Here is a 24,723-nt window from a genome sequence, read left to right as displayed (position 1 = left end):
AATGAAAAGTTCCCACATATAAAATAGAGAATCCAATTAAGGGCATTCATATAGGGCAGGAGTTGACAAACTATGGCCCATCTACCAAATCTACCTGACTCTACTGGAACACAACCACGTTCATTTGTTTATGTGTTATATACACTCCTTCTACACTAAAACAGCAGAGTTCAATAGTTGTCATGGAAACCTTGTAGCCAAAGCCTAAAATATCTGACCGTTTACAGAAAAAAAAATGTTTACCTAGCTCTGAAGTAGAAAGTCATCAATCTGGACAATTCAGATGCCAACTATCACTTTCTCCTTTACTAGCACATTTTGAAGAGTGTGGATAATTGTGTCAGCTCTTTGCTTCCTTATACCAAAAAGTGTTATTGATGAAGTACTATGGCAAAATAACACTTTGATATAAAATTATTTTTTTCTCAAATGAATGCAAAATACTATACTTGGAAAACTAAATATGGATGAAGTTTTCTTTGTTAGTAGTACAATCAATATTAAGAAGAGTGTGACTTAAATAATCATGGATTTTTGTTTTCTCAACTAATGGCAAATTAAAGTTCCTCCATATACCCTGTGGATTATCACAATGTGTTTAGTTAATCATCCAAGATGCTGTTCCTCTATTTTGTCTCAAGTTGTTCAAAGAACTTCTTGCAAAAGAAATTTGAGCATAAGAAAATTGTGAGTTCATTGGGAAAGGCTTCTCTCTGTTGTTCCACAGATGTGTATCCACCCAATTTTACCCATTGATAGGGACTAATCAGCAAACCTCTACTGAGTACATCTCCTTCCCACTGTAGGCCTCCCTTCTCAATGACAGGGAAAAGAAAAAGGTCATCAAAACTCAACCTGAAAAATCCATTCTATACACTGAACTAATTCTACTGGCAACCTCTTGGTAGTAGGAGTGGAATGGAGCCAGAGAAATGGAGAGCTTTCACTTTTTTACCTGATTTACTGCTATTATTTGAGTTTCTAGACCAAAGCAGGTATTACTTTCTTGATTAAAAAGAAAACTATTTAATACACAATTGAAATGAAATTCTGCTTGTGGCTGTGGCTCTAATTTTAAAGCCTCCCAACCAGATCACTGATGTGGATAACAAAGGCAAAAGAAATATAGAAAAAATTAAATTTCCTTTGCAGCCCATTGACAAGTACTTGGGACAGGCAAGGTGACCTTCCTCCAGGAACTCAACTGCCTCAATGTTAATACTTCACTAGAGGCAAAAGGCAACCTTTGCTTGACATTAGCCCGACCTCCAGGATCCTGTAAGTCTTCTTTAACATATAAAAATCCCTTTGGAAACTTCCTTTATCTCTACCCACCCCCAAAGATATATGTTAGCAATCAACCTCCAAGCATTTGCCCACTGATATACATCTGAAGGGTCTCATGACAAGGGTTTACTAGACAATATAAATGACCCCTGGAGATCCTGGACACTTGCTTACAAATTCCTTAGAGACTAACCTTATCTCTAACCCTCTCCCAACTTGAAAGTGTATAATCAATCATTTCTCATAATCCCAGTGCTGCTCTTTTTGCCCACAGGTCCTGTCCCCATGCTTTAATAAAACAACATTTTTTTGCACCAAAGACGTCTCAAGAGTTATTTGACTGTTCACTCCCAAGCTGCAACATTTCACATTAATCACTACATGCCAGAAGCTCAGCTCCTTCTGGCTTTAGCCGACACCATTGCATGGTATTACCCTGCATGACTTAGTCGTCGAGGTCACTTGTCGCAAATCTCGACCTTCACTGTCTTCATTAATGGTCTGATCTGCATGCTGCTTCACATTTTTTCTTAGTCGTTTAGATTTACACTGAATTTCAGTTAACAAGCCTGACAAAATAAAAAACAGAGACTTCACCATGAAGTTCTAGTGGGTGTGTGGTCATGAGGCAGCTGATGTGTAGTCTGCTCACATCTGTGCAATTTGGCACAGAGCTAATTCTAGCCCTTTTGAATTTTAAGACTTGGACTTGAACAAGAAATTTATCCCTCTGTGAGTCTCACTTTCTTCACTTGTAAAACAGAAGTAATATGTACCTAAGAGTTTTGTGTAGATTAAGTATAATTGGGTCTTCTTTAAAAAAATGTACTTTATATAAAGAATTTGTAATACCAAAGCATTGTAGAAATGCAAGATATTCAGTAAATAAAAAGGGAACGACACCCTCCCTATTCCTAGTCTAGTGGACCCTGAAAGCTAGTGTTTCACAACTAATACTATTCTCATCCATGTTTATATAACTGTACCATCAAAAGCATATTCAGTTTCACATTAAACACACATAAGTAAACATGTGCTGTGTAAAACAAATGTCAACATCCTTCAGAGAAAATTTTTAAATCTTGTTAATTTTCAGAACTGTATAAATTATTGAGAACATAGAGATGAAAATAAGTCAAGGGGACTTTGAAATTTTCTTCTGAATAATTATGCAATATCATCATTAATTTACACTTAACAGAGCTATAAAAAATAATGCAAAACAATCTTCCATAGTCCCATTTAACCTCCATATTCTCCAATGTTAATGAGAAATTCCAGGAATTTCTTTGTCCAGGGCATTTATTTTACAAGATCAGATGAAAGCTCTGCATCTGTTACTGGACAAGTTTGTGTTCATAAATAATATGATAGACTTCTATAAGTGGAGTGTTGAAAAATGTCCTCAGTGCTTCCGTTGGAACAAGTTCATATTTAAGTGATGAGCAACATGAACCATCCAGTATCAAAGTAAGCGTTTCCATTGCAGGATTGGATTCCAGCAGTCATCCCTCTTGCAGTCTCTTGTTTCATATGCTAAGAGGAGATAGTGATCATCTACTATAAAACTTTCATCCACCAGAGCTGGATTATTTACACTGACCTATTTTTCCCCCTCATGCACACATTATTTCTCTCGGTCCATCCCAGTTGCTTGTACAGTTTGGGAACAATAGAATTGGAGTCACCTTCCAAAGGCTTTTATTCCATGTGGCATTCCCTCCCTGAATGTTATCATCCCCTTGGTGACATTTGTTTGTCATTTGTTTTTTGAGGAGGAATGGACCATATCTCAAAATCTGAGTGGTCTGTAGAATTTGCAGAATGAAAAATTAATACATTATATACTAGCATGCATTCCAAATTGATGAAGATTATGGTTCCTCACAAAGCCAGCAGTTAATACAGTGTCTCTTTATCAGATCAAAGGGCCAAATTATATTAAAACTCACAGTAGTTAATTTCCTGTGTAAACCTATACAAATTGGTTCAAAGCTGCACTAAGAGAAGAAGGACTACTAATAAAATGACTTGGTTTAAAACTCTATTTAGACAATTCAGAGGCAGTTATACTTTATAAAGCATTCTTAATCTTTCCCACAACTGTGAATGTTTATGCTAATTAAACAATAAGAAAGATATTAAATCACATTTGGAGAAAACTTTTAGACTGCTACTGTAGATTAATGCCACCTCACTCCACATATGATTCCTTGCAACAATGAATAACAAAAAACTGTTTCAGGTGAACAAAATGCTCTTTAGCTGACACTTTGGACAATTTCAGTGGTTCATTACCCTTTTCAAGAACTTTGATGGCTTAGTAAATCCCTTCTTTAATATGTGAAGTACCATTCTAATCATGTGAGTTACCTGCCATCTGCCTCCTTAGATTTTTAGTGGAATTTAATTGCTTGATGTGAATACCTGTATACATACATTCAGCCAACATTCCCATCTCTTTGCATTTCCTTAGGCGACACTCTTGGCACTTTCTTCGCATGTACATGTCCATCACACAGTTGCCCCCATTTTTACACTTGTACACGGCATTTTTGGTAATGCTCCTCCTGAAGAAACCTGTGAAAGAAACACAGAAAGGAATAAAAAACTATCCTAACAACTTCCACTCAGAAAAACATATTAGGATTAAGGGATGCCAGAACATTTTCTCAGGAACCCCTGGCAAACACCCAGGCAATCTTCAGGTGGACTGGTGACAGATAACTTCAACTGTACTGTGACTTCCAGCAGCCTGCTGTTTTCAATCTCTATCTCAAAGATAAAGACATGTTTGAACTGTAGCCTCTCTTAGAGAAAATCTTGCTTTTTTTTTTTAAGAATGGTTACTTTCATTACATCTTTACTGGAAGACCATTGTGTTCCAGTGAGCTCTCGATGCTGGTGGTCCGAAGGCGAGTAAGTCATCCCTGCCCTCTTTGAGTTTACAGCCTAGTGGAGGGCAAAGCCATGCAAGCAATCAAACAAGTGAAATTAGGTGTTCTTGGTCTGTGCTGGGGCAGAAGAGGGAGGGAGAATGGTCCGTTCTGGGTGAAGAGATCAGACTTGGAAGCAAGTGTTGCGTTAATCCTTGCAAAACAAGTTGCTGTTTACCAGGCAGACTGGGAGAGGTCACATTCAAGGTTTCAGTTCAGTTCTTAACATGCCCAGCCTGGTGCAGTAATACAAATGCCAACCTTGATTTAAAAGCAAACACCTCCCCTGAGATGGTGGAGCCACCATTGCCAGCCTGCAACAGTTAAGCTGCAGGTGGGGAGGAAACACAAATGCCTTTCTTTCAGTTTCTTTTTTCTCCCACTTTCTACTTTTACTCTTCATCCTCCACCTGGCTAACCATAATTTCTGACACTTCCAGACTCAAGGTGGAGTGTGAATAAGGAGAGGATTTGGGGAGGCATGGGAAGAAGTGACAGGAAAGTGCTTTCTTGGCTGGCTTGTGCCCCGCAAGTTTCTGAAATTGACTCCTTCTCTCTTGGAGTTGGGTTCTTTAGAGAATGCCCACCACTGGGATCCATTCCTTTGCAAGTCCTCAATGAGGACAAATACATCTCTATTCTAGCCCAGGGCTTCTATCTCCTTCTTCCGCATGTAGGAATTTGGCAATTCACCACCATCCTCTGTACTCTGGGTCCCTCCATGTTGCCTTGTCATGAGCTGATGATAATGACCCCGTGCCAGCTTTTTTTGGTCCAGCAAACTGCGGGGAGGAGAAATCTCTCCCACTTACCCATAAGCAGTCAGCCACCATACCTCCTGCCCTTTCAACTTCTCAGGTGAAAGTCAGATGCCAGTCTCCTGTGTCCCTCAGCCGTAAGGGATACGTATCAATCTCCTCAAGGGATCCTGTTGAAGACCCTTTCATTGCGCCTGGGGCAGGAGGGCCTCCTTACTGTATAGATTACACCTGAGAAGGGTGGGACACATTCTCCTAATTCTCACAAAAGTACCATACTTTCAGTGGTGGTCCCCAAGGCAGACATCTGTATCCCATCTGCCCACTCCTTTGCAATGGGGAATGGGATCTATAGCACACTAGTCACATGCTCCAAAATCTTTAAAGAGTGTACTCTAGAATTTCCAACTCCTGCACACATCATACCTCAAACTAGGTGAGGTTTTAACCATTTCTTGACTACTGACTGCAAGATGGGCTCACTTTGGATGTAGCAACTAGTGCCAAAACTGAGATAGCAAGAGCCTTTCCTATTTTAACAGACTGTCAGAATAGCTAACATTTATTAAGCACTCACTAGTTTTTGTTCTATTTCACCTGTATTTAGTTATTTAAACTCCATATCAATTTTATGATGAAGATAATATTATATGTCCCCATATTACAGAATGTGGGAAAATGCACAGAGAAATTAAGCATTTTGACCATGATCACATGGTTAATAAGTGGATTAGGAGGATTCAAACCCAGGCAGTCATGGACCAAAGGCCACACTCCCAACCACTATATCATAATTGTCTCCCTTAGGTTACAAGAGAATAGAATAACAATATTAAGTACCTACCACCTGAAAGCTACATTCTCTAACCTGGGAGACGTCCAGATAAATAAGACAACCCTTGTCCTCAGAGTTTCCAACTTAGAAGACAGAGAAGAAGTACATTTACAGCATAATATAAGATAGAGTGATAGGATAGCTAATTAAGTAATAAATAATTGGAATGTAGATGAAAAAGTGATCATTTCAAGGCCGCATTATATGCTTATGAACATACTGTCACATTCAGAGGAGGCAGCAATTCCATCACAGACATGGAGATTTGTACATTTGTTATGACAATTTTTCCTGCAGAAGGCAATAAAAATTTGTTCTAGTAAAATAAATATGACAATGTCTCAACACCTAGAAATCAAGTGTCTTGAGAGGAAAAGGCATTATAGAGTCTAGGAATGGCCCTGATTAATTCCAGGTAGGGGAAATCAGAGAATTCAGGAAGGAGTAGAATTTGAGCTGGATGTTGAAGAATAAGTACAGTTTTGAAACATGGACTGTGAGGGAGGAAGCACAGTCTGGGAAATGAGAAAAGGCAACAAGTTATGGAAATTCCAGGGAAGAGTGGATAGTCTATTTTGGTGGAAGGGTAGAATGTAGGGAGAATTAGTGAGAGGTGGGTGAGGGCATGTAGTGGGACAGAATATAAATGCCCTTTAATGCCACAATTGAGTCTTTACCGTGCAGAAAGAGAGAAACCATTAGAGGATTTTGGAAGAGGGTGTGACCTAATCTCCATGTTGGGAAGAATCCTTGGTGCAAGGTGAAGAAAAGTGGACCAGCCCAGAGGTTATTAGTGCCTGAACTGGCTGGAGGGTGAGAAAAGAGAAGAGGAAAGGGAGGAACTCATGACTTGGTAACTAGTTCAACATAAAAACAGAAGCAGAAGGAAAAATTAGAGATAGCAAGGTTAAAAAAAAGTCATAGACTTGCTTGTGAAATTGTCAGCTGGTGTAACTTTCAGTAGGAAAGATCTTACCATTTTCCTAAATGTCAAATCCAACCACACAAAGTCTAAAAAAAGATTTTGTGCTTCAGATCAACATTGATATTGGGAGTGCAAATACCAAAGCATGTATTTTAAAAGAGACTCTAGGCAAGGGAAGGAAGGAAGGAAGGAAGGAAGGAAGGAAGGAAGGAAAAATGTATTTCCTGGTACCAAATAATTGAACTCAATGACCGTATTAGTCGACCTGAGTCAGTCTTCCACAAATATTCAGCCCTTCCCAGGAATGATTCAATTTAAAACCACCATAGATACTGATAGCTCAATAGTTAACAGAAATAAACCTCCTTATTCCAAGATGAATCAAAGGAACAGTGCTAAGACAATTCTGCAGGTTTTTTTTTTTTAACTCTGGTATTAACTGAGAAAGAAATCATTATCATCTCAATAGCTGAATTAATTAGCTTTCACTCTTAGGTGGCAACACAATACTATCATTATATCACTTAAATATGGGTACATATACTATATTTATACTTATGCAAATCATCCATACACATACCTCTGCCTCTATCTTGTGCATATTTAACAATGCCCAGAAAAGTCATTTGAAAATGAATGGAAAGGAAATTCACTGAGGAACAGAGGCTTCCTGGTAATGAAAGATGAATAGACAGACCTGGCATTGCCATCTGAGGAATGTGTAGTGCTGGGGGATTCCTGGAGAATGTCTATAGGATAGTAAAATGGATCCCTCAAATATGCATAATATTGCACATTCTGCTTCTCTGCTTCTTTATACAGATATAACTCACATACCATAGCCTATTCACAACTCCTATATACATATGTGTAAGTGTGCACACATATGTGCACACAGTGCACATGTACACATCAGACTCTAGTGACAGTAGCTACCCATTACTTTGAAATCAATAAAATATTGGCTGTTTAAAACTTTGAGGGTTCCCACACGTTTTACACAGCAACAAATGCACAGAGCTGAATAACTAGTGATCTCTACATCCAATATGGCTTAAATAGAGTCAGGCTTTAGGTCTATCTCGGCACACTGTAGAATAACAAGGACTCCTCCACCCTCTTATATAGAACTTACTTTGTATCAGGCAGTGTTCTAAACACTTTGCTTATGGTGATTCATTTACTATTCATAACAATCCTATGAAATAGATTCTATTATTATCTCTCTCTCATAACTAAGGAGACTGCGTTACAGAGAGATGAAGCACTTGCTCAATGTTCTACAGATAATAAATGGTGGAACTTAGATCTGAACCCTGATAGGTTCAGTTCCAAACTCTGTGTTCTTAACCCCTCTACATTAGGCTGTCTTTCTAGTAAGGAGTTCATATTGCTAAAAATGGTCTTTAGACATTAATCTCCCCCAATCCCACACCAAGTGTTAAGTGCTCCATGGTTTCTTCTCTATATCCAAAACTGTTCAAAACACCCTATTCCCCTCCTCCAACCCAGGTGTCTTTTCCACCACAGATTCATTATTAGGAAACTATGCAATGGCCACAAACTAGAGAGGAGGGAGCCGATATAAAAAGGTAAGCTTTGGTGTCCATCACACAATTTCTTAAAGATCTCAGTGCTTCTCCTTGAGCTGCTTGCTGAAATTTTTAGAACTTGATAATAGACTCCTGATCACCTAGTAGGAGCTGTTTCAGACTATTATTTTTGAAAAAGCAACCCTCACACTTCTGAAATGAAATTGATGAAAATTATTATTTTTTAAGCTTTCTTTTAATTCATTAGTTAACATACAGTGTTATATTAGTTTCAGGTGTAGAATACAATGAGTCAACACTTCTATACATCACCCAGTGCTCAGCATGACAGGTGCACTCCTTAATCCCCATCACCTATTTCACCCAGCCCCAACTCCCTCCCTTCTGATAACCTTCAGTTTGTTCTCAATAATTAAGAGTGTTTCTTGGTTTCTCTCTTTTTCCCTTTGATCATTTGTTTTTGTTTCTTAAATTCCACATATGAATGAAATCATATGGCATTTGTCTTTCTCTGACTGACTTATTTCACTTAGCATTATACTCTCTAGCTTCATCCACATTGTGGTAAATGACAAGGTTTCATTCTTTTTATGGCCAAATAATATTCCATTGTATATATATCTATACACCACATCTTCTTTATCCATTCACCTATTGATGGACGATACATGGGCTGCTTCCCTATCTTGGCTTTTGTAAATAATGCTACTATAAACACAGGGGTGCATGTATCCCTTTGAATTAATGTGTTTTTTTTTTTATTTTTTTGAGTAAATACCTAGTAGTGTGATTACTGGATCATAGCGTAGTTCTATTTCTAACTTAAAAAAATTTTTTTTTAATGTTCACTTATTTTTGAGAGAGAGACAGAAAGTGAGCAGGGGAGGAGCAGAGAGAGAGGGAGGCTCAGTATCCGAAGCAGGTTCCAGGCTCTGAGCTGTCAGCACAAAGCCTGACATGGGGCTTGAACCCACAAACTGTGAGATCGTGACCTGAGCCAAAGATAGATGCTTAACTGACTGAGCCACCCAGGTGCCCCTATTTTTAGCTTTTTGAGGAATCTCCACACTGTTTTCTATAGTGGCTTCACAAGGTTGCATTCCCACCGACAGTCCAAGAGATTCTGTTTTCTCCACATCCTATCCAACACCAGTTGTTTCTTGTGATGAAAATTATTATTGACTAGTTAATGCTAATAGTAATTTTAAGTTTTTCCCCCTTTAATCTGTTGGGGAGCCATACACAGGCAAAAAAAAATTCATCTGACTTTTCCAACACTTACTTTTACCAACTACAATCCCTACTGACTTTTTTTCTTAAATAAATTTTTTAAAGGACTGACTTTGAATTACTTGGGGAAGTTGCCTAACATCCTTTCAAAGTAGTCAAATCTACAAACAACTTAGTAGCCAAAGGACATGCATCAAACTTCTATACTCCCTTCAGTCAAAAATACCACAAAGTAAGAAAAGTTCATGAAATAGCAGTCTCTAAGAGTTAGAGTACAACTCCCTCAGTGTATCAAAAATGTTGATGAATCTCTGAAAGCTAGGAAACAGAGTAAATTTATGAATAAACATTGCCCAAGACAGGTGAAGAATGTAGGATTAGGAGTAATGGAGGAAACTCCAAGTTCAGATACAAGATGCTCATGGCCTACAAGCATTCAGAAGGAGTCCTGTACTAAGCCAGGAGTTAGCTAACCACAACATGAAGGGAAAATTCCACCCCTTGCTTATTTCTGCATGTGCTGTAACCTAAGAATGGTTTTTACATGATTAGCAGTTGGAGAAAAGAAAAGTATTTTGTGGTATGTAAAATTTTTGACAAATTTTAGTGTTCATAAATAAAGTTTTATTGGAACACAGCCAAGCTCATTCATTTATATGCATGTCTGCTTTCACATTACAATGACAGTCAAATAATTGTGACAGAGACCTTAGTACACATGAAGCCTAAAATATTGACTATCCGGCCCTTTACAAAAAGTTTGCCATCCATCTAAGCCATGGATGGTAGTAGTATTTGCACGCAGTCTCAAGCAATGATATAAACCAGAGTGGGAGGGCGATGCTCAGGAGGAATGGCCTAGAAGACAAGGACTGAAACATTCTATCCAACACACATCTTATCCTCCCTCCAGATTGCTAAAAGCAGCCTGCACAAACACAAACAGCTTCCTCAGAGGGGTGAACAGGGAATCTCAGAGATTCCTTAATGACATGACTGTCCTTTCTAAAGTCATTTGAGAAGTGCCTTTGTGGGAGTTTGCCTGGAAGGCAACTCTTGAGTCTATTCCTCCTTTCACCTTAACCTATTAATAGAAGGTACAGGGTCAAAGTGTAAGACACTGCAAGGCAAGCTTCCACAAAGGCCCTTCTTAAATTATATATTTTAATGCTCTTGTATATCACAATTAGAAATGAAGACACTTAGATGCTTCATTATTTTTTAAAAGTGATATGACTAGTGATTGTCATTTCTATGTGTGCAAGGGGCTAACAACCCTACTTAGTTACTCAGAGGATGGTCTATTTTGGGGTGCCTGGGTGGCTCAGTCAGTTGGGCATCTGACTTCGGCTCAGGTCATGGATTTCACAGCTTGTGGGTTCGAGCCCACGTTGGGCTCTGTGCTGACGGCTTGGAGCCTGGAGCCTACTTTGGATTCTGTAGGATTCTGCTCCTCCCCCACTCACTCTCTGTCTCTCTCTCTCAAAAATAAATAAACATTTTTTAAAAAGAGGATGGTCTATTTTGTACACAAGTGAGTGTTGTTCAATGATTCATAGTTGTGAGTGCTTTGGGAAAGTATATTGGTGGAGAACACCAGGAGATCATTCTGTCAAATGACCAATGGGTTTAGATTCACCATCATCTAGATTTCATTTGGTTTTCTCTTTGTTGGTGTGTTTTTTCCTTAAACACAGAACCAACTTTTGAAACACTCATTTTCCTTGCATATGCTTTAGTGTTGAATGTCTTCAGAAAGTCACTGACAAAAGGATACAAGGAAGGACAGCACAGAGGGCAAAGTATAGCTCAGGAGTCCTGGAGATTTGACTACCCATTCTACCCCAATCTTTTATAGCTGTGAGGCCTGGACAAGTCTCTGAGTGTTGGTATCTTTATTCGCAAAAAGGAAATGATAATACCATCTACTGGAGCCATTATAAAGATAAATGAAATAAACAGTCTATAACAGAATGCCATAACAGAAACAAAGTCATTATTTTCCCCAATTTGTTTGAGCCCATTAATGTATATTTTTTCAATAATTTTAGCAATGTTAATATGAAAGGATAATTTATTGAGTGATTCCCAAGTATGCTTTGTTCTTGCTCCTGTTGTTTTTTGGGGTCTGTTTTTTTGTTTTTTGGGTTTGTTTTTTGTTTTGTTTTTGCTGCTTTGATTCCTCTCTCTCTCTCTCTCTCTCTCTCTCTCTCTCTCTCTTTTTGCTTTTCTTTCCCATCCCAGGAGGAGAAAAGATAGGTAGCTATCTTTCTACATTTACTTAATAAAACAAAAGGTAAAGTCCCTCTCTAAAAAAAGAGATAACTGTCACATAGAGTTTTTTTCAACCCCTCATTGAAAGGGTTATACTTGATCATCTCAAAGATGATAGAGGTGGAGGTCAGCGCTTTTATTGGGAAAATGAAGGGAGGGGTAACAATGCTCTGCGTTAGCTTGCTTTTACCATCTTTAAGAGCCATATAGACTCCAAGGTAGGCAAACTCCAGGAGTTGAAGGCTTATGCCAACTAGAGGGTTTTTTTAGTCCTACTTTCATATTTACATATTGCTTATGTATTTAGTTTAAACACTTTTCCTTGTTTAAATGTAATTTTTGTCTTAGGTTTGTCTTGCATCATTGCTATATATTTATTTGAAATTTCCATTTTTGCCCACTGGAAATCATCATATTACTATTTAAGGATGTTCTTTTTGATACTATTTCGTTGCTTTTATATTTTTTAATCTTTTTTTTTCTTTCTTACTGTTTTCTCTTTTTGTCTATTTTACATAAACTGTTTCCTTGCTTTGCTTTAAAATGGTGATGAAGAGAACTGGAATTTTGTCTGTTTTGTTCACCATTGCATCTCCTATGCTTAGAATAGTGCCTGGCAGGGGCACCTGGATGCTCAGTCAGTTAAGCGTCCAACGTCTGCTCAGGTCATGATCTCACGGTTCGTGGATTCGAGCCCCACATCATGCTCTGTGTTGACAGCTCAGAGCCTGGACCCTGCTTTGGGTTCTGTGTCCCCCTCTCTCTGCTCCTCTCCCACTCACTCTCTGTCTCTCTCTCTCTCTCCCAAAAATAAATAAACATTAAAAAAAATTAAAAAAGAATAGTGCCTGGCATATGGTTGCTGAATAAAGAATTGAATTAATGAATTCAAACTCTCAGGAGCTGGAGACTTAACTAATTAATTAATAGGAGGAGAGATAGTTTTGAAGATAGTGTATGATCAAAATTTGGGAGGCCAGATGAATAGAATAACAATAATAAAATTGTAAGAATTCACCAATAAAGCAGCAATAACTAAGGCTTACTGAGCACTCAAGTGTGCCAGGTATTGAGCTAGATATTTCAAAAACAATGCCTCATTTTTTTTTCTTCACAACAACTCAATGATAATAATAATAAGAGTGGACATTTACAGAGGGTTCACCATAGACAAGTACTATGTTAATTGCTTTACACACATTATCTTCTTCAATCTTCCCACCAGCCTCTAGGTGCCTACCTCAAAGGGATGTCCCAAAGATTAAATGAGTTTGTACATGCAAAGCCTCCAGATAAAGCCTGCACATAATAATCATTTAATATATCTTATCTATGAGCAGCATCACCATCATCCTCCTCTCAAGGTCTTCCTCCTCCTCCTCCTCTTTATTATTATCCTCACTTTATAAGTGAGAAGTCTGAAGCCCAGACATATTCAGTAACTTGGAACAGCTGGGAAGAGAATCAGCCATGGGGGAAGGGTCGGATGATATCCAGGTCATCTGCTGTCAGAATCCCACTCTTGTGATTTTTTAAAAAGTTTTATTTATTTATTTTGAGAGAGAGCGAGAGTGGGGGAGAGGCAGAGAGAGAATCCCAAGCAGACTCCATGCTGTCAGCACAGAGCCTGACCCAGGACTCAAACTCATGAACCATGAGATCATGGCCTGAGCCGAAATCAAGAGTCAGATGCTCAACCGACTGAGCCGCCCAGGTGATTTTTAGAACACTTATTACAAAAGGCTTCCAACGCAGTAAAATAGCATAAGCCCCACCCCCTTGCATCACATTCTAGTTTGACCTATAGAGTTCATTAGGGTTATTATCAGATCTCATAAAATCAGACCCCAAAGTCAAATAGGATTTCAGGAGGTTTGTGTGTGAATCAGGGCACCTCAGCCCTGACCCATAAACAAAGTGCCCACTGCAAACACTCTGCATCTATTCTACATACCAGAATAGTTTCTGTAACTATTGAGTCTTTTCTACAACTTCAGAACTAAGTCAGAATGTGTTCGAAAGGACAACAGGTTACCCATTTACTCATAAAATGCCTTTTAAGATTTCTTTCAATCTCTCATTGGTAGGTGCAGACTCCTGGCCTGGAGATGAATGTGACTGACAGTGACCTATTTAAAAATGCGGTCATTTGAAATTTCCAGTCAGATGCAGATCAGTTTTGTTAGTTGAGGCTTGAAGTTTGAATCAAAATTCATCCCCAGACATTAGCACATTTTCGTATGTTCCACTGATAACTGGGGGAAAAGAAAGCTCTTGATTTAATCTAGTGCTGAGCAAATGGCAGTCATTGTCAATGCGTTATACTTGTGTTCTTGCAATTATACTTTTAAAAATGTATTGCAATGACTCTCATTGATGCCATAAATATCTACAATAAAGCATACATTAAAATTAAAATATTTCTAACAGAAACAGATATAGAGACCAATGAAATCAGGATGTTAACCATGATCTTTGCTTTGTTTTTAAGTTTTTAAAAATTTTCTCGTGTGTGTTTGTGTGTGTGTGTGTGTGTGTGTGAGTATCACAAGTCTGACAGATCTGCAGTGAAGTCTTAAAGGAAGAGAGCTCCCAGGATCTTTAAAATATAAAAATCTGGGGTGTTGGGTAGCTCACTCACTTAAATATCTGACTTTTGATTTCAGCTCAGGTCATGATCTCACAATTCCGTGAGTTCGAGTACCACATCAGGCTCTGTGTGGGACTCGAGCACAGTGCCTGCTTGGGATTCTGTCTCCCTCTCTCTCTGCCCCTCCCCTGCTCTCCCTCTCTCTCTCTCAAAAATAAATAAACTTTAAAAAATCTTATAAAATATAAAAATTTAACTGAATTCTACAAAGACCCTGTTAAATTGATATTATCATTCTTTGCATATTGGAGGCTCAGAGAAGCAAAATAGTCCATAAACTAAGGATTGGCTAGCTGGATATCCACTGTACCTACTTCTAATCTATCATACATTCTCTATCATAAAGGCAAGACATTGGACACAATCTTTCCCAGACTCCCTTGCAGCTAACATTGTGCATATGATTTAAGCTCTTCCAGACACATGCCCTTATAAGACTGTTGTTTCTGCTGGCAAGTAGGATTGTGGAATTGTGCAGCAATATTGGGTTCCAGCTGCTAGCTTAGAGGATGTTGAAAAGCAAGACACAGGGCCTTCATCATGCACATGTACAGATTTAGCTGGCACGCCATGTCTCTAGAGCCAGTGATTATGGTGGAGGCAGCTTGCTGGTCCCAAGATGGCAGCTAAGGTGGTGTCTTTCTGGAACCAACAGTTCTGTGTTAGCTTCCTGTTTCCCCATCTTGTTGACTCTAGCAATGGCCCGGGCAGGCCGGTTCTACAGTGTGTGCACTAAGCATCCTCTTGGAGACTCAGCATAGAACCTGCTCCTCTGCCCTTCCAACTTCTTCTGCATTCATTCCTTACTGCTTGAAGTTTTGGTTTCTGTTTTATTTCACCGAACTCTGACCGATATATTAAGTAACTTGCATACTCAGCCAAGAATTACAGAGTCTAGATTCAATGCATGCCTGTGAACCCCCAAAGTTCACACACTCTCTTTGATGGAAAGTTAAAGAGTAAAACTGACTTTGTATCTTGTAAGCACAGACAAGCAAGGGGTGCCAGGTGAGGGGACTGGGTTGGCCAAGCTGTTAGGCCTTCCTGGCATAGGCTCCTGCTTCTTCCCCTTATACTCTACCCTATGCTGTGAACCTCCTACCTATCCACTAAGCCAGGATCATTTTCATTTGTTTCCTCAGGAGAACATATACAGAGCACAAAGGAGCTCATTATTGGTTTTTAGTCACCACAATCTGAGCCTTCAGATCCCAGACACTAAATTTCCCCAAGTTGGGAAGGGTAAATTAAGAAAGAAGAAATTTAAAAAAAAGAGTCAAGACATATATTAGATATGTGAAAAGCCCTGAGTTCTGTCCTTCCCCTCTTCACGCCCAGACTGCATCCTGGGATGCTTGTATTGAAAGATTATAGAAACTCCATGTCATTCAGGAGTTCTAGAACAGAAAAATTCTTGCACCCTTCCCCGGAGACAGCCCGGAGAGGCACCAGGTGTTGCCTGCACACTGGGTGGCAGGGGAGCAGATGAAATGGCTTCATGTTTTCTCTGAGCAGTCAGGTCTTCCAGCACGACACTGCAGGAGCATCGGGAACCCACCCCACCTGAGTTGCAGGACAGCAGGCAGGCCAGACAGGAAGGAGGAGTGTACTCAAGACCCCGGGATGGAGCCTCAGAGACTTTTCCCACTGATCACCGCAGACCAGCTAGAACAACACCCAGCAGATGCTGGACTGTGTTAACAACACTGGAGACCAGAGTCCCACCTGCAGTGCCCAATACCTCCCTGACCCTGGATAATCACAGAATTTAGACAAAACCCCAGAGAAATGTGAGAGTTTTTTTTTGGTGGGGGTGAGGGTGAGAAGAATAATCCTAAATTAAATGAAATAAAGGCTCCACAAGGGCTTGAAACTGAATTCAATCCAGCTACACAAAATGAGTTTATGTTTCCTGTATACATGCCCTGACTCTTGTGCTCTCTCACTATATAGCTTCTAGTTAATAGGCTGATACTCACCCTCAAGAGTCATTGGTCCAGAACAAGGTCAGAAAACTACAGCTAGGCCTATGAGCCAAATTCGGCATGCTGCCTGTTTTTTTTTAATTTCCTTACCTATTTTTGTAAGTTAAATAAAGCCATGGCTATGCCCCTTCTTTATGTGGCTGTGTTTGCAGAGTTGAGTAATCGCAAGAAAGACCGCTAAAATATTTACTCTCTCTTTACAGAAAAAAAAAATTGCATACCCTAATGTAGCACACGGGCTCATCCTGGCCCCATCTCATCTCCTCCCTTGCACTCTTGTCCTTTTGCTCGTACCACTGGGGCAAAGTCTCAAGTCAAAATCAATGAAAAAGCTCTGCTTTTTTTTTGCTCTTAAAAATTATATCTACATCCAGCTCCAGCTTTTCCTTCCTGAACTTGCCCAAGGACAACTTCTTTTTTGACCACTTTTCTGTCCCCTTCTGTCCTATGACCCTGCACTTTCCTGGTAGCCCCCCCCCCCATCTCTGGCTTTCTTCTATACCCTTTAGGGGATTCTCTTCCCCTGCCTGCTTTTAAAGTCGGTGTTTTTTAGGGTTGTCCTAGGCACACTGGTTTCACTCCAGTTACCCTGGATGCCCCAGATTCTTCTCAGGAGGACCAGGTTTCTCTAAGTGCTCATCTGTAAGGAGTTGAGCCGACCCAGGTTACTGACTTCAGGAGTCTATTTCCTTGGCCTAGACAATACCAATACTTTGGCCACTGAATTAGTCAATACTAGCCTTGACCAAATAGCTCAAAGAGTAGAATGATCATTTAGTAGGCAAGGATTAAAAGACATGGTAGCCAAGTGGTTAATAGCAAATGCTCTGGAGTTAGATTCATAAGCTATGCTTTTGAAGCTCCACCTCTAATTAGCTGTGAAGACTTGAGTAAGTTGATTAACTTCTTGTGCTGCACTTTCTTCATCTATAAAATGGGAATGAGCATGAGAACTAATAAGTTTACTACTGAGGTATAACAAATACATTATATAATAAAGTATTATTCTCCTTGATCTTAATTTTAAGAAAAGGAAAAGAAAACAACCTAAGGCTCTGGGTGGCTCAGTCAGTTAAGTGTCCGACTTCGGCTCAGGTCATGATCTCATGATTCGTGGGTTCGAGCCCCACATGGGGCTCTGTGCTGACAGCTCAGAGCCTGGAGCCTGCTTTGGATTCTGTGTCTCCCTCTTTCTCTGCCCCTCCCCCACTCACACTCTGTCTCTCTCTTTTTCTCTCAAAAATAAACATTAAAAAAATTAAAATAAAAAATAACAACCTCCCACCCCTATAAAACCCACAATCCATAAATTCTTTTTAACCATGTGTAAGGTTATAAATAGGAAATAGTTTGTTTATATATAAGCTAAATGCTCTAAAAAGGCTTTTCCTAGAAATCTGTAACAGGTAGGAGCAGAGGAGGAGAAAATGGGAACTTATCTGGAAAAAGGGAAGAATCCAGTCTGAGATATCTCAACAACCAACACAGTAAAACTTGAACAAGGAGAAAATGACCAACCAAAGAAGCTTACCTTTGCACCCCTCACAGGTCAGCGCATTATAATGGTATCCAGATGCTCTGTCTCCACAAACAACACATAATTCATCCCCTTTTATTCTCCCCGTTGTTGTACCCATTCGAGCCTTTTTTGTTACAGGAATCTCTGCTACCTCAATCTCTCCCTGGTAAAGAGTCTCAGCTGGCATTCGCCTGAGTTCATATATTCCAGGAGAATACCACTCTTCAGGCTGCTGGGGGTAGAAACCCAGGTTGGAATAATAGGACGATGAGGAAATCTGTGGTTGAACTTGGGGAAATGGAACATTGTTGTATTGTGAGTATGGTTCCACTTCTAGATTCTGTCCCAAAGGACCTGCTGCTTGTTCTGTTAGTACACCTGAACAAGAGTAACAAAACTGGAATTAAGAAGAGACAAAAATTTAACTATATAAATATTAACAACTTTTTTACAGCCGAAAAACACCGTAAAAAGGACTTAATGACAAATTACAAGCTCAGAACAATTTCCACAACATAAAAGACAGACAGAAGACTCATATCATTAATATGTAAAGAGCACTTGAAACCAATAAGAAAAATTCAACAGCCTCATGGAAAGAAAAGATAGAGAATATAAATGGACTGCCCGTTTTTAGAAATACAAAGTGTTTTTATAAGCATACAAAAATGCATTCACCCTTACCAATAATTAAATTTAAATTTAAATTTAAATAATTCTCGGATAATTTCAGATGTGTGATGCTTTAAACCATGATAGTAAACAGTTTTCTCTTCCTCCCTTTGGACTTCCCTTGGTTAGTCCAATATATAAACTGCAATATAAAATATGATCATGTTCATCCTCAAATGAGTAAAGGTTAAAAATGCTCGACAGAACACACTCTTAGAAAAGCAAACATTCTTGGAGGGTAATTTTTCAATATCTTTCAGCATCTAAAACTCTCATACTCTTTTAACCCAGCAATTAGACTGCAAGGAATTTTTTATTTTATTATTTCATTTCATTTCATTTCATTTCATTTCATTTCATTTCATTTCATTGAGGGAGACAGCATGCAAGTGGGGGAGAGGACCAGAGAGAGAGAGAGAGAATCTTAAGCAGGGGCTTAAGATGCGGGGCTTGATCCCACAACCCTGGGATTATGACCTAAGCTGAAATCAAGAGTCAGATGCTCAGCTGACTGAACCACCCAGGCACCCCAAGGAAATTTATTTTAGAGATAGGTTTGCATCTGGGTGAAATGTTTCTGTAAAGATGTCCATTTGCAGGAACATCTGTAAGAACTATAATCAGAAACAATTTAAATAGCCACCAATAGGAGTCTGGTTTAATGAATTACACGATGTGATGCACTGAAATACTATGTAAATATGTAAACAATAATTTAGATCTATATGTATTGATAAAGAAAGGTTTCTGTGATGTGCTACTATTTGAAAAAATTAAGCTACAGAATAATGCATAGATTTATGTGGGTATTGAAAAAATAATGTGTGTGGTGTATGTGTGTGTGTACAAGGCAGATTTCTGTATGATACAAAAGAAACTGGATGATGGGGACTGGAAAGTGAGATTGTTGACTTGTTCTTTGGGATAGGAGGTTGCATAGTATTTACACTGTTTGTACTTTTGCCAAGTATATTTGTATTTTAATCATTATTTTAAAAAAAGGAGGGGCTTTAAAAAAAAAAGAAAAGAAAACAATGCAGTGCCTGGAATTGACTATGGTTCAAATACCAGTCCTGTTACTTATTTTCTGTGTGCATGTTGGCAATTTATTTAATGTCTTTAAGGATCAAATTTCTCTTCATAAAATAGGGAATAATACCTATCTCATTAGTTTGATGTAAGAATTAAACAAGATAATGCAGGCCAAGCACTTTGCTAAATGTTGGGCACACAAGGAGTGCCTGATAAGTTATAGTTGCCATTAAATTATTATTAATAATAATCATTATTCCTACCACCATTATTACAAAATGAGACTTTTATCTATAAAACCTCTAGGTATTAGAAAACTATCAGGTTGTGAAACTGCTTCTATTTCCTAGAAGCATAAACTATGACTCTTTAGAAAATAAAAACATTTAAACTATGCAAAGCACTAAAAAATTTAATAAACACAAATAAGATATGAGAGTGTACAAATGTGTCTGATTCTTCAAAGCATAGTCAGGCAATCCTAGACTGAAATTCCAACTCCATCTCCTATGAAGAGCGGGACTCTCAGGCACTGATGAACCCCAGTTTTGATAGCAGCAAGCCTGAGATGAAAATATCTCTATCAAGGGTTTTGCTGAGGAATGAATGACATAATACAGATTCACAGTTCTTCACCGGAAACTCTTGCTGTCATATGTGTTTTGGAATTCAGAATTGTTTGTGTTTTGGAACAGAATATAGTGCTATTTTTCCCAGCGTGGTCTGGGACAGAACTCAGAATCAAACACAACACTCTTTTCCAGAGTGAAATGTACACATATTCTTACTAAGGAATAAAAAAATGCCATAAATATCCTCACATCCGTTCAGGTCAGGTTTTGCCACCAAAGAAGTTTGTGTCAAACTTTGGATAAAACATTTGGTTTTTAGAGCATTTGGAATTTAAAATTGTTGGTTAGGGACTGTGGATCTATGTATCTATACATGTGGAATATTTTGTGCGGTGCTCAAAAAATGATTGTAGATGTGTTGTTATTACTGCTACAACTACTCCTGTCAGAAAACTCTTAGAGCTTCCCTCCTAATGCCAGGCACTTGTGTATTTTCATCTCTCTCTCACAAAATCTTAGGAGGTGAGTAACATCATTATCCTTATTTACAAAGGAGTAGCCTGGGGCACAAAGAAGTTAGGCAACTTTACTCCTACCTACCCGAATAGCTAAGATTTGAACTTTGGTAGTCTGACTTCAAAGCATCACTTGTCTCGGATAATTTCAGATGTGTGATGCTTTAAAGCATGATAGTAAACAGTTTTCTCTTCCTCCCTTTGGACTTCCCTTGGTTAGTCCCTTCAATGCCTCTGCTTGCAAGTAAGCTGCAACCAGGTGTGCAAGGCTCTGCATGATCCTACCTTTTATTTTCCAGCCATTTCTCATGTTTTGACTTCTCTATTCCTTGAATGTATTGCTGCTTCCAGACTCAGGACCTCCCTTCTCCTCACCCCTACCCTTTCCCCCTGCCCCCCGCCCCCACACGACTCTTTCCTGAGCCTGGAAACTTCTGCAACACAGCCATCCGCTCACAGAGCTTCATCTCACTATTCTCCGCTTATCTCTAAATTTATTTTTCGGTATAAGCTTCTCTTGGGAAGTCTTCCCTGGCATTCTGCTCCTGGGCATCCTGAATCTAGTTACATGGTACTTACCTATCCTCTCTGGGCTGCCCTTTGCTCATCTGTAAAGAAAAGACTTCATGTTGGATGACCTTATAGTTCTTTATATCTAAAATCTCCATAAGTATATGACTAATAGCCTATAGGCATAAGAATTCAGGGATCTTCTACAATGGCAGTGGGGAATATATGCATAACAAAAGTTTGTTAAAAAGAATGGTTTCTGCATTGACTCAGAAAAAGATTGCTGAAGCACAAAGTATACACTATCTGGGCAAAAATTAACTTCCTGTCTTTTATGCCTGACTTCTCCATATAAAACTAGCATTGAATCAGTATATCTGACAGACAAAAAGTTTCGGCAGTGGTGCTTTGTCTTATTACCACAAAATGGAAGAGTATGAAAATATGATATTATCACAGCAAAAAGAAAAGATAAAATATAAGCAAAATCCTGATCTATTTCATAACCAAATATGACTAAAATTTGTAGAATGAATAGGTTTGAAAAGAACTGAGAAGCATTAAAAGCATTAGTTTCACTTACACTTATTCCTAGATTTTGTCCTCCAACTGATCTTACCCCAAGTCAATTACCTGTCCCCAGACCCAGCCCCTCTCTTTCTGTAGGTCCAGCAAGGTTGAGCAATTTGCCTGAGGTCAAACAACCAATTAATGATAGAATCTGGATTTTACAAAATCCAAGGAAATGTGTAGTTTTTTTCTCCTCACGTGACAATTGCAAGATCTCTGAGCACTGTTTCAATAAAACTAATATTCTTGTAATCAATAGACACAATATACTCCCAAGTAAAGTCAGAACATGGAATCAGTGTCAAATGTCTTTGGAATCATTTCAAGTAAAATGGAAAGTTTTCACAAAGACATTGAAAATATTACATGAAAACAATGAAATGTAAGAATATGAGAACAGCACATCATATTATTAAATAATGTTTCTATTCTCAAAGCACATCCACTTCTAGTATTTCAGTGTCCCCACCAAATCTTGACAGAGGAGAAACAATCAGTATGCAGGCAACTTATAGTAAAAAACCCAGCGTGATCAACATAACCCAAAATAGTGAGATTAGAACAGCTTCCATCATGAACTCACTGACAGGCTTCAAACAACTGCCTAACATTTTTCTTTTTCATTTTTTTCTGGGACTATTAACACCCAACCTTGCTATCTCATGGGTAATTCTGAATATAAAATAAAGTACTTGAGAAAATGTTTTGATATGTTGAATGCCATAAAAAGACATGTTTGCTTCTAAAAGAACCTAGCAAAATCCTGATTTTAATGATAGTTGACTGATAGTTAATTAGTAATTATTAACACTTAGTCTGTTTTAATAACATAAGTTATAGGATACTTCTTTCATTTATAAATATATACTGAACACTTGTTATTTGACAGGAACTGTGCTAGACTCTGAGGATACAACAGTGAACAAGATAGAGATAATACAGACACAAAAGGCCCATCCCTTCTCTGTGCATGTGTTTGTGTGTGGAGAGATGTCAAGGGACAAAAACAAGTAAATGAATACCAGAACTTTGTGATAGGACTTTTCACATCAGATGTGGAAGGGGCAGAGAGGTAAGTCAACTTTAAAATATGCTTTCTAAAAAGGTGCATTTATTTCTACTTTAATACAATTTAAAGGGAATATATATATGTATGTGTGTGTGTATTATACATACATACATACATATATATGTATTTGTATGTACATATATATGCGTATATGTATGTATATAACACATATATTTGGATTTATCAGTGCTTTTCTGGAATCAGTCTAACAAGGAGAGGGACAATTTGGATTCCTTTATGACAGGGAATGTTCCCTGAGAGTTTAGAAAGAGCTTTTAAATGACAACACATGAATAGACATCAGGGGAGTCTGAAATCCCCTGCAAAAGGAAAGCAAAACTCTTTTGGGTAGAGTCTTTAGCATTTAATAGTTTTTCTAAAGGAGTAGAATCTGACCGAATTTTGTGAGATGATGGAAATGTTTTATACCTACCAATATGGTAGCCACTAACCATATGAGAATGTGGCTAGTGATATTGAGAAACTGAGTTTGAAGTTGTATTTAATTTTAAATAATTGAAATTTAAAAATTTGTGGCCACATGTGCCTAGTGCCTACCATATTAGACCATACCTCTCCAAGGAGTGTGTGATTGAATCCTTGGGTACCCAAATGGGAGAATCAGGTTCATGTAATAATGATGGCACTTTGCCATGATCTCAGTTTGTTTCTGAAGAGCCTGGAAAGCGTTCACATTATATCCATTATTTTACTCCTGGCACTATTTTACTCTTGACCATAGTAAACATTTCATGACTGCTTGTTAAAATGTTTCACGCATGGAAAAATTGCCTTCTATGCCTTCCTTTATTTCCTAATCCAATGTTTCTTAACTTAGATGATATGGCTTCATTTGTAAGCTGTCTGCCATTCCTGGCCTTTGTGATGTTGGTGCCTTTCCCTGGCTTGCCAGCTGACCACCTCCTCTGTGAGGCCTGTCCTAGCTCCCCTCGATTAATCTCCCCTAGAATTAATCTCACCTACTGTCTGTACACACTTCTATTGCAGCGCTTAGAAGCATGGACTATTGTTTGACTTGTTTACAGGCTTATCTTCCACGCTAAACTTGAAGTTTAGTGACATACAGGTTTACCAGGGCCCTTCTGCATGCACAAATCTGGATTCAATTCACCTGCAATTTGCTAGATGTATGAATTTGGGAAAGACATTGAACTTTTTTAAGCTTCTCTTCCTTCCTTTATAATGTGGAATAAACAACCTGGGTGAGAGGTTGTAGTACAGGTAAGCTAAGGCAAAGAACATAAACTGCATAGTGCTGGATATAGCATAAACATTCAATACATTTTTTAAAATTTTTTAATGTTTTATTCATTTTCTGAGAAAGAGAGAGAGAGAGAGAGAGAGAGAGCGAGCAGGGGAGGGGCAGAGAGAGACAGAGGGAGACACAGAATCCAAAGCAGGCTCCACGGCCCGGAGCCTGATGTGGGGCTCAAACTCATGAACCATGAGATCATGACCTGAGCTATAGTCAGACATTTAACTGACTGAGCAACCCAGGCACCCTTCAATACATTTTTTATTGTGTGGTTAGCCAGTGAACTCTTTGGGGAATATATTAGGTTATATTCCTCTCCTCTTTTTTTTTTTTTTTTTTTTTCATTCCTGGCACCTTACACACAGCCTGACACAGTACGCCTAATAAATGTCTCTTAAATGGAAATAGTGGAAAATTTGCTTCTCCTGCCTTTCAACTAACTTCCTAAGTACAATGCCAGTCACTTTTGAACATCATATTTAAATAAAATGTTATGCTGCCATGTCTACAATCAGAAATAGGCTCAAAATTATAATTATTGTAAAAATGATTAGA

The 24,723-nt window shown here is 38.6% G+C and overlaps 1 protein-coding gene across 6 annotated transcripts in view; it reads right to left on the bottom strand.

The window, feature by feature from the left end:
- The window catches only part of NR1H4 (nuclear receptor subfamily 1 group H member 4), a 76,626-nt gene that overhangs the window by 24,139 nt on the left and 27,764 nt on the right, over positions 1–24,723 (bottom strand). For 2 of the 6 annotated variants that reach the window (XM_060656643.3, XM_060656641.3), the window contains 3 exons: positions 17,965–18,330; positions 3,715–3,867; positions 1,723–1,856 (listed from right to left, as the gene is read on the bottom strand). In XM_060656643.3, coding sequence (XP_060512626.2) covers positions 1,723–1,856; positions 3,715–3,867; positions 17,965–18,330 — 653 coding nt within the window. The remainder of the gene's footprint in view (positions 1–1,722; positions 1,857–3,714; positions 3,868–17,964; positions 18,331–24,723) is intronic. The other 4 variants (XM_060656644.3, XM_060656642.3, XM_078449556.2 and 1 more) reach the window with 2 other exon arrangements.

Source organism: Panthera onca, chromosome B4 (assembly GCF_046562875.1).
Source record: "Panthera onca isolate mPanOnc1 chromosome B4, mPanOnc1 haplotype 2, whole genome shotgun sequence".
Lineage (NCBI taxonomy): Eukaryota > Metazoa > Chordata > Mammalia > Carnivora > Felidae > Panthera > Panthera onca.
Note: the sequence above shows the minus strand (reverse complement) of the source record. Positions and strands in the feature narration are given on the sequence as shown.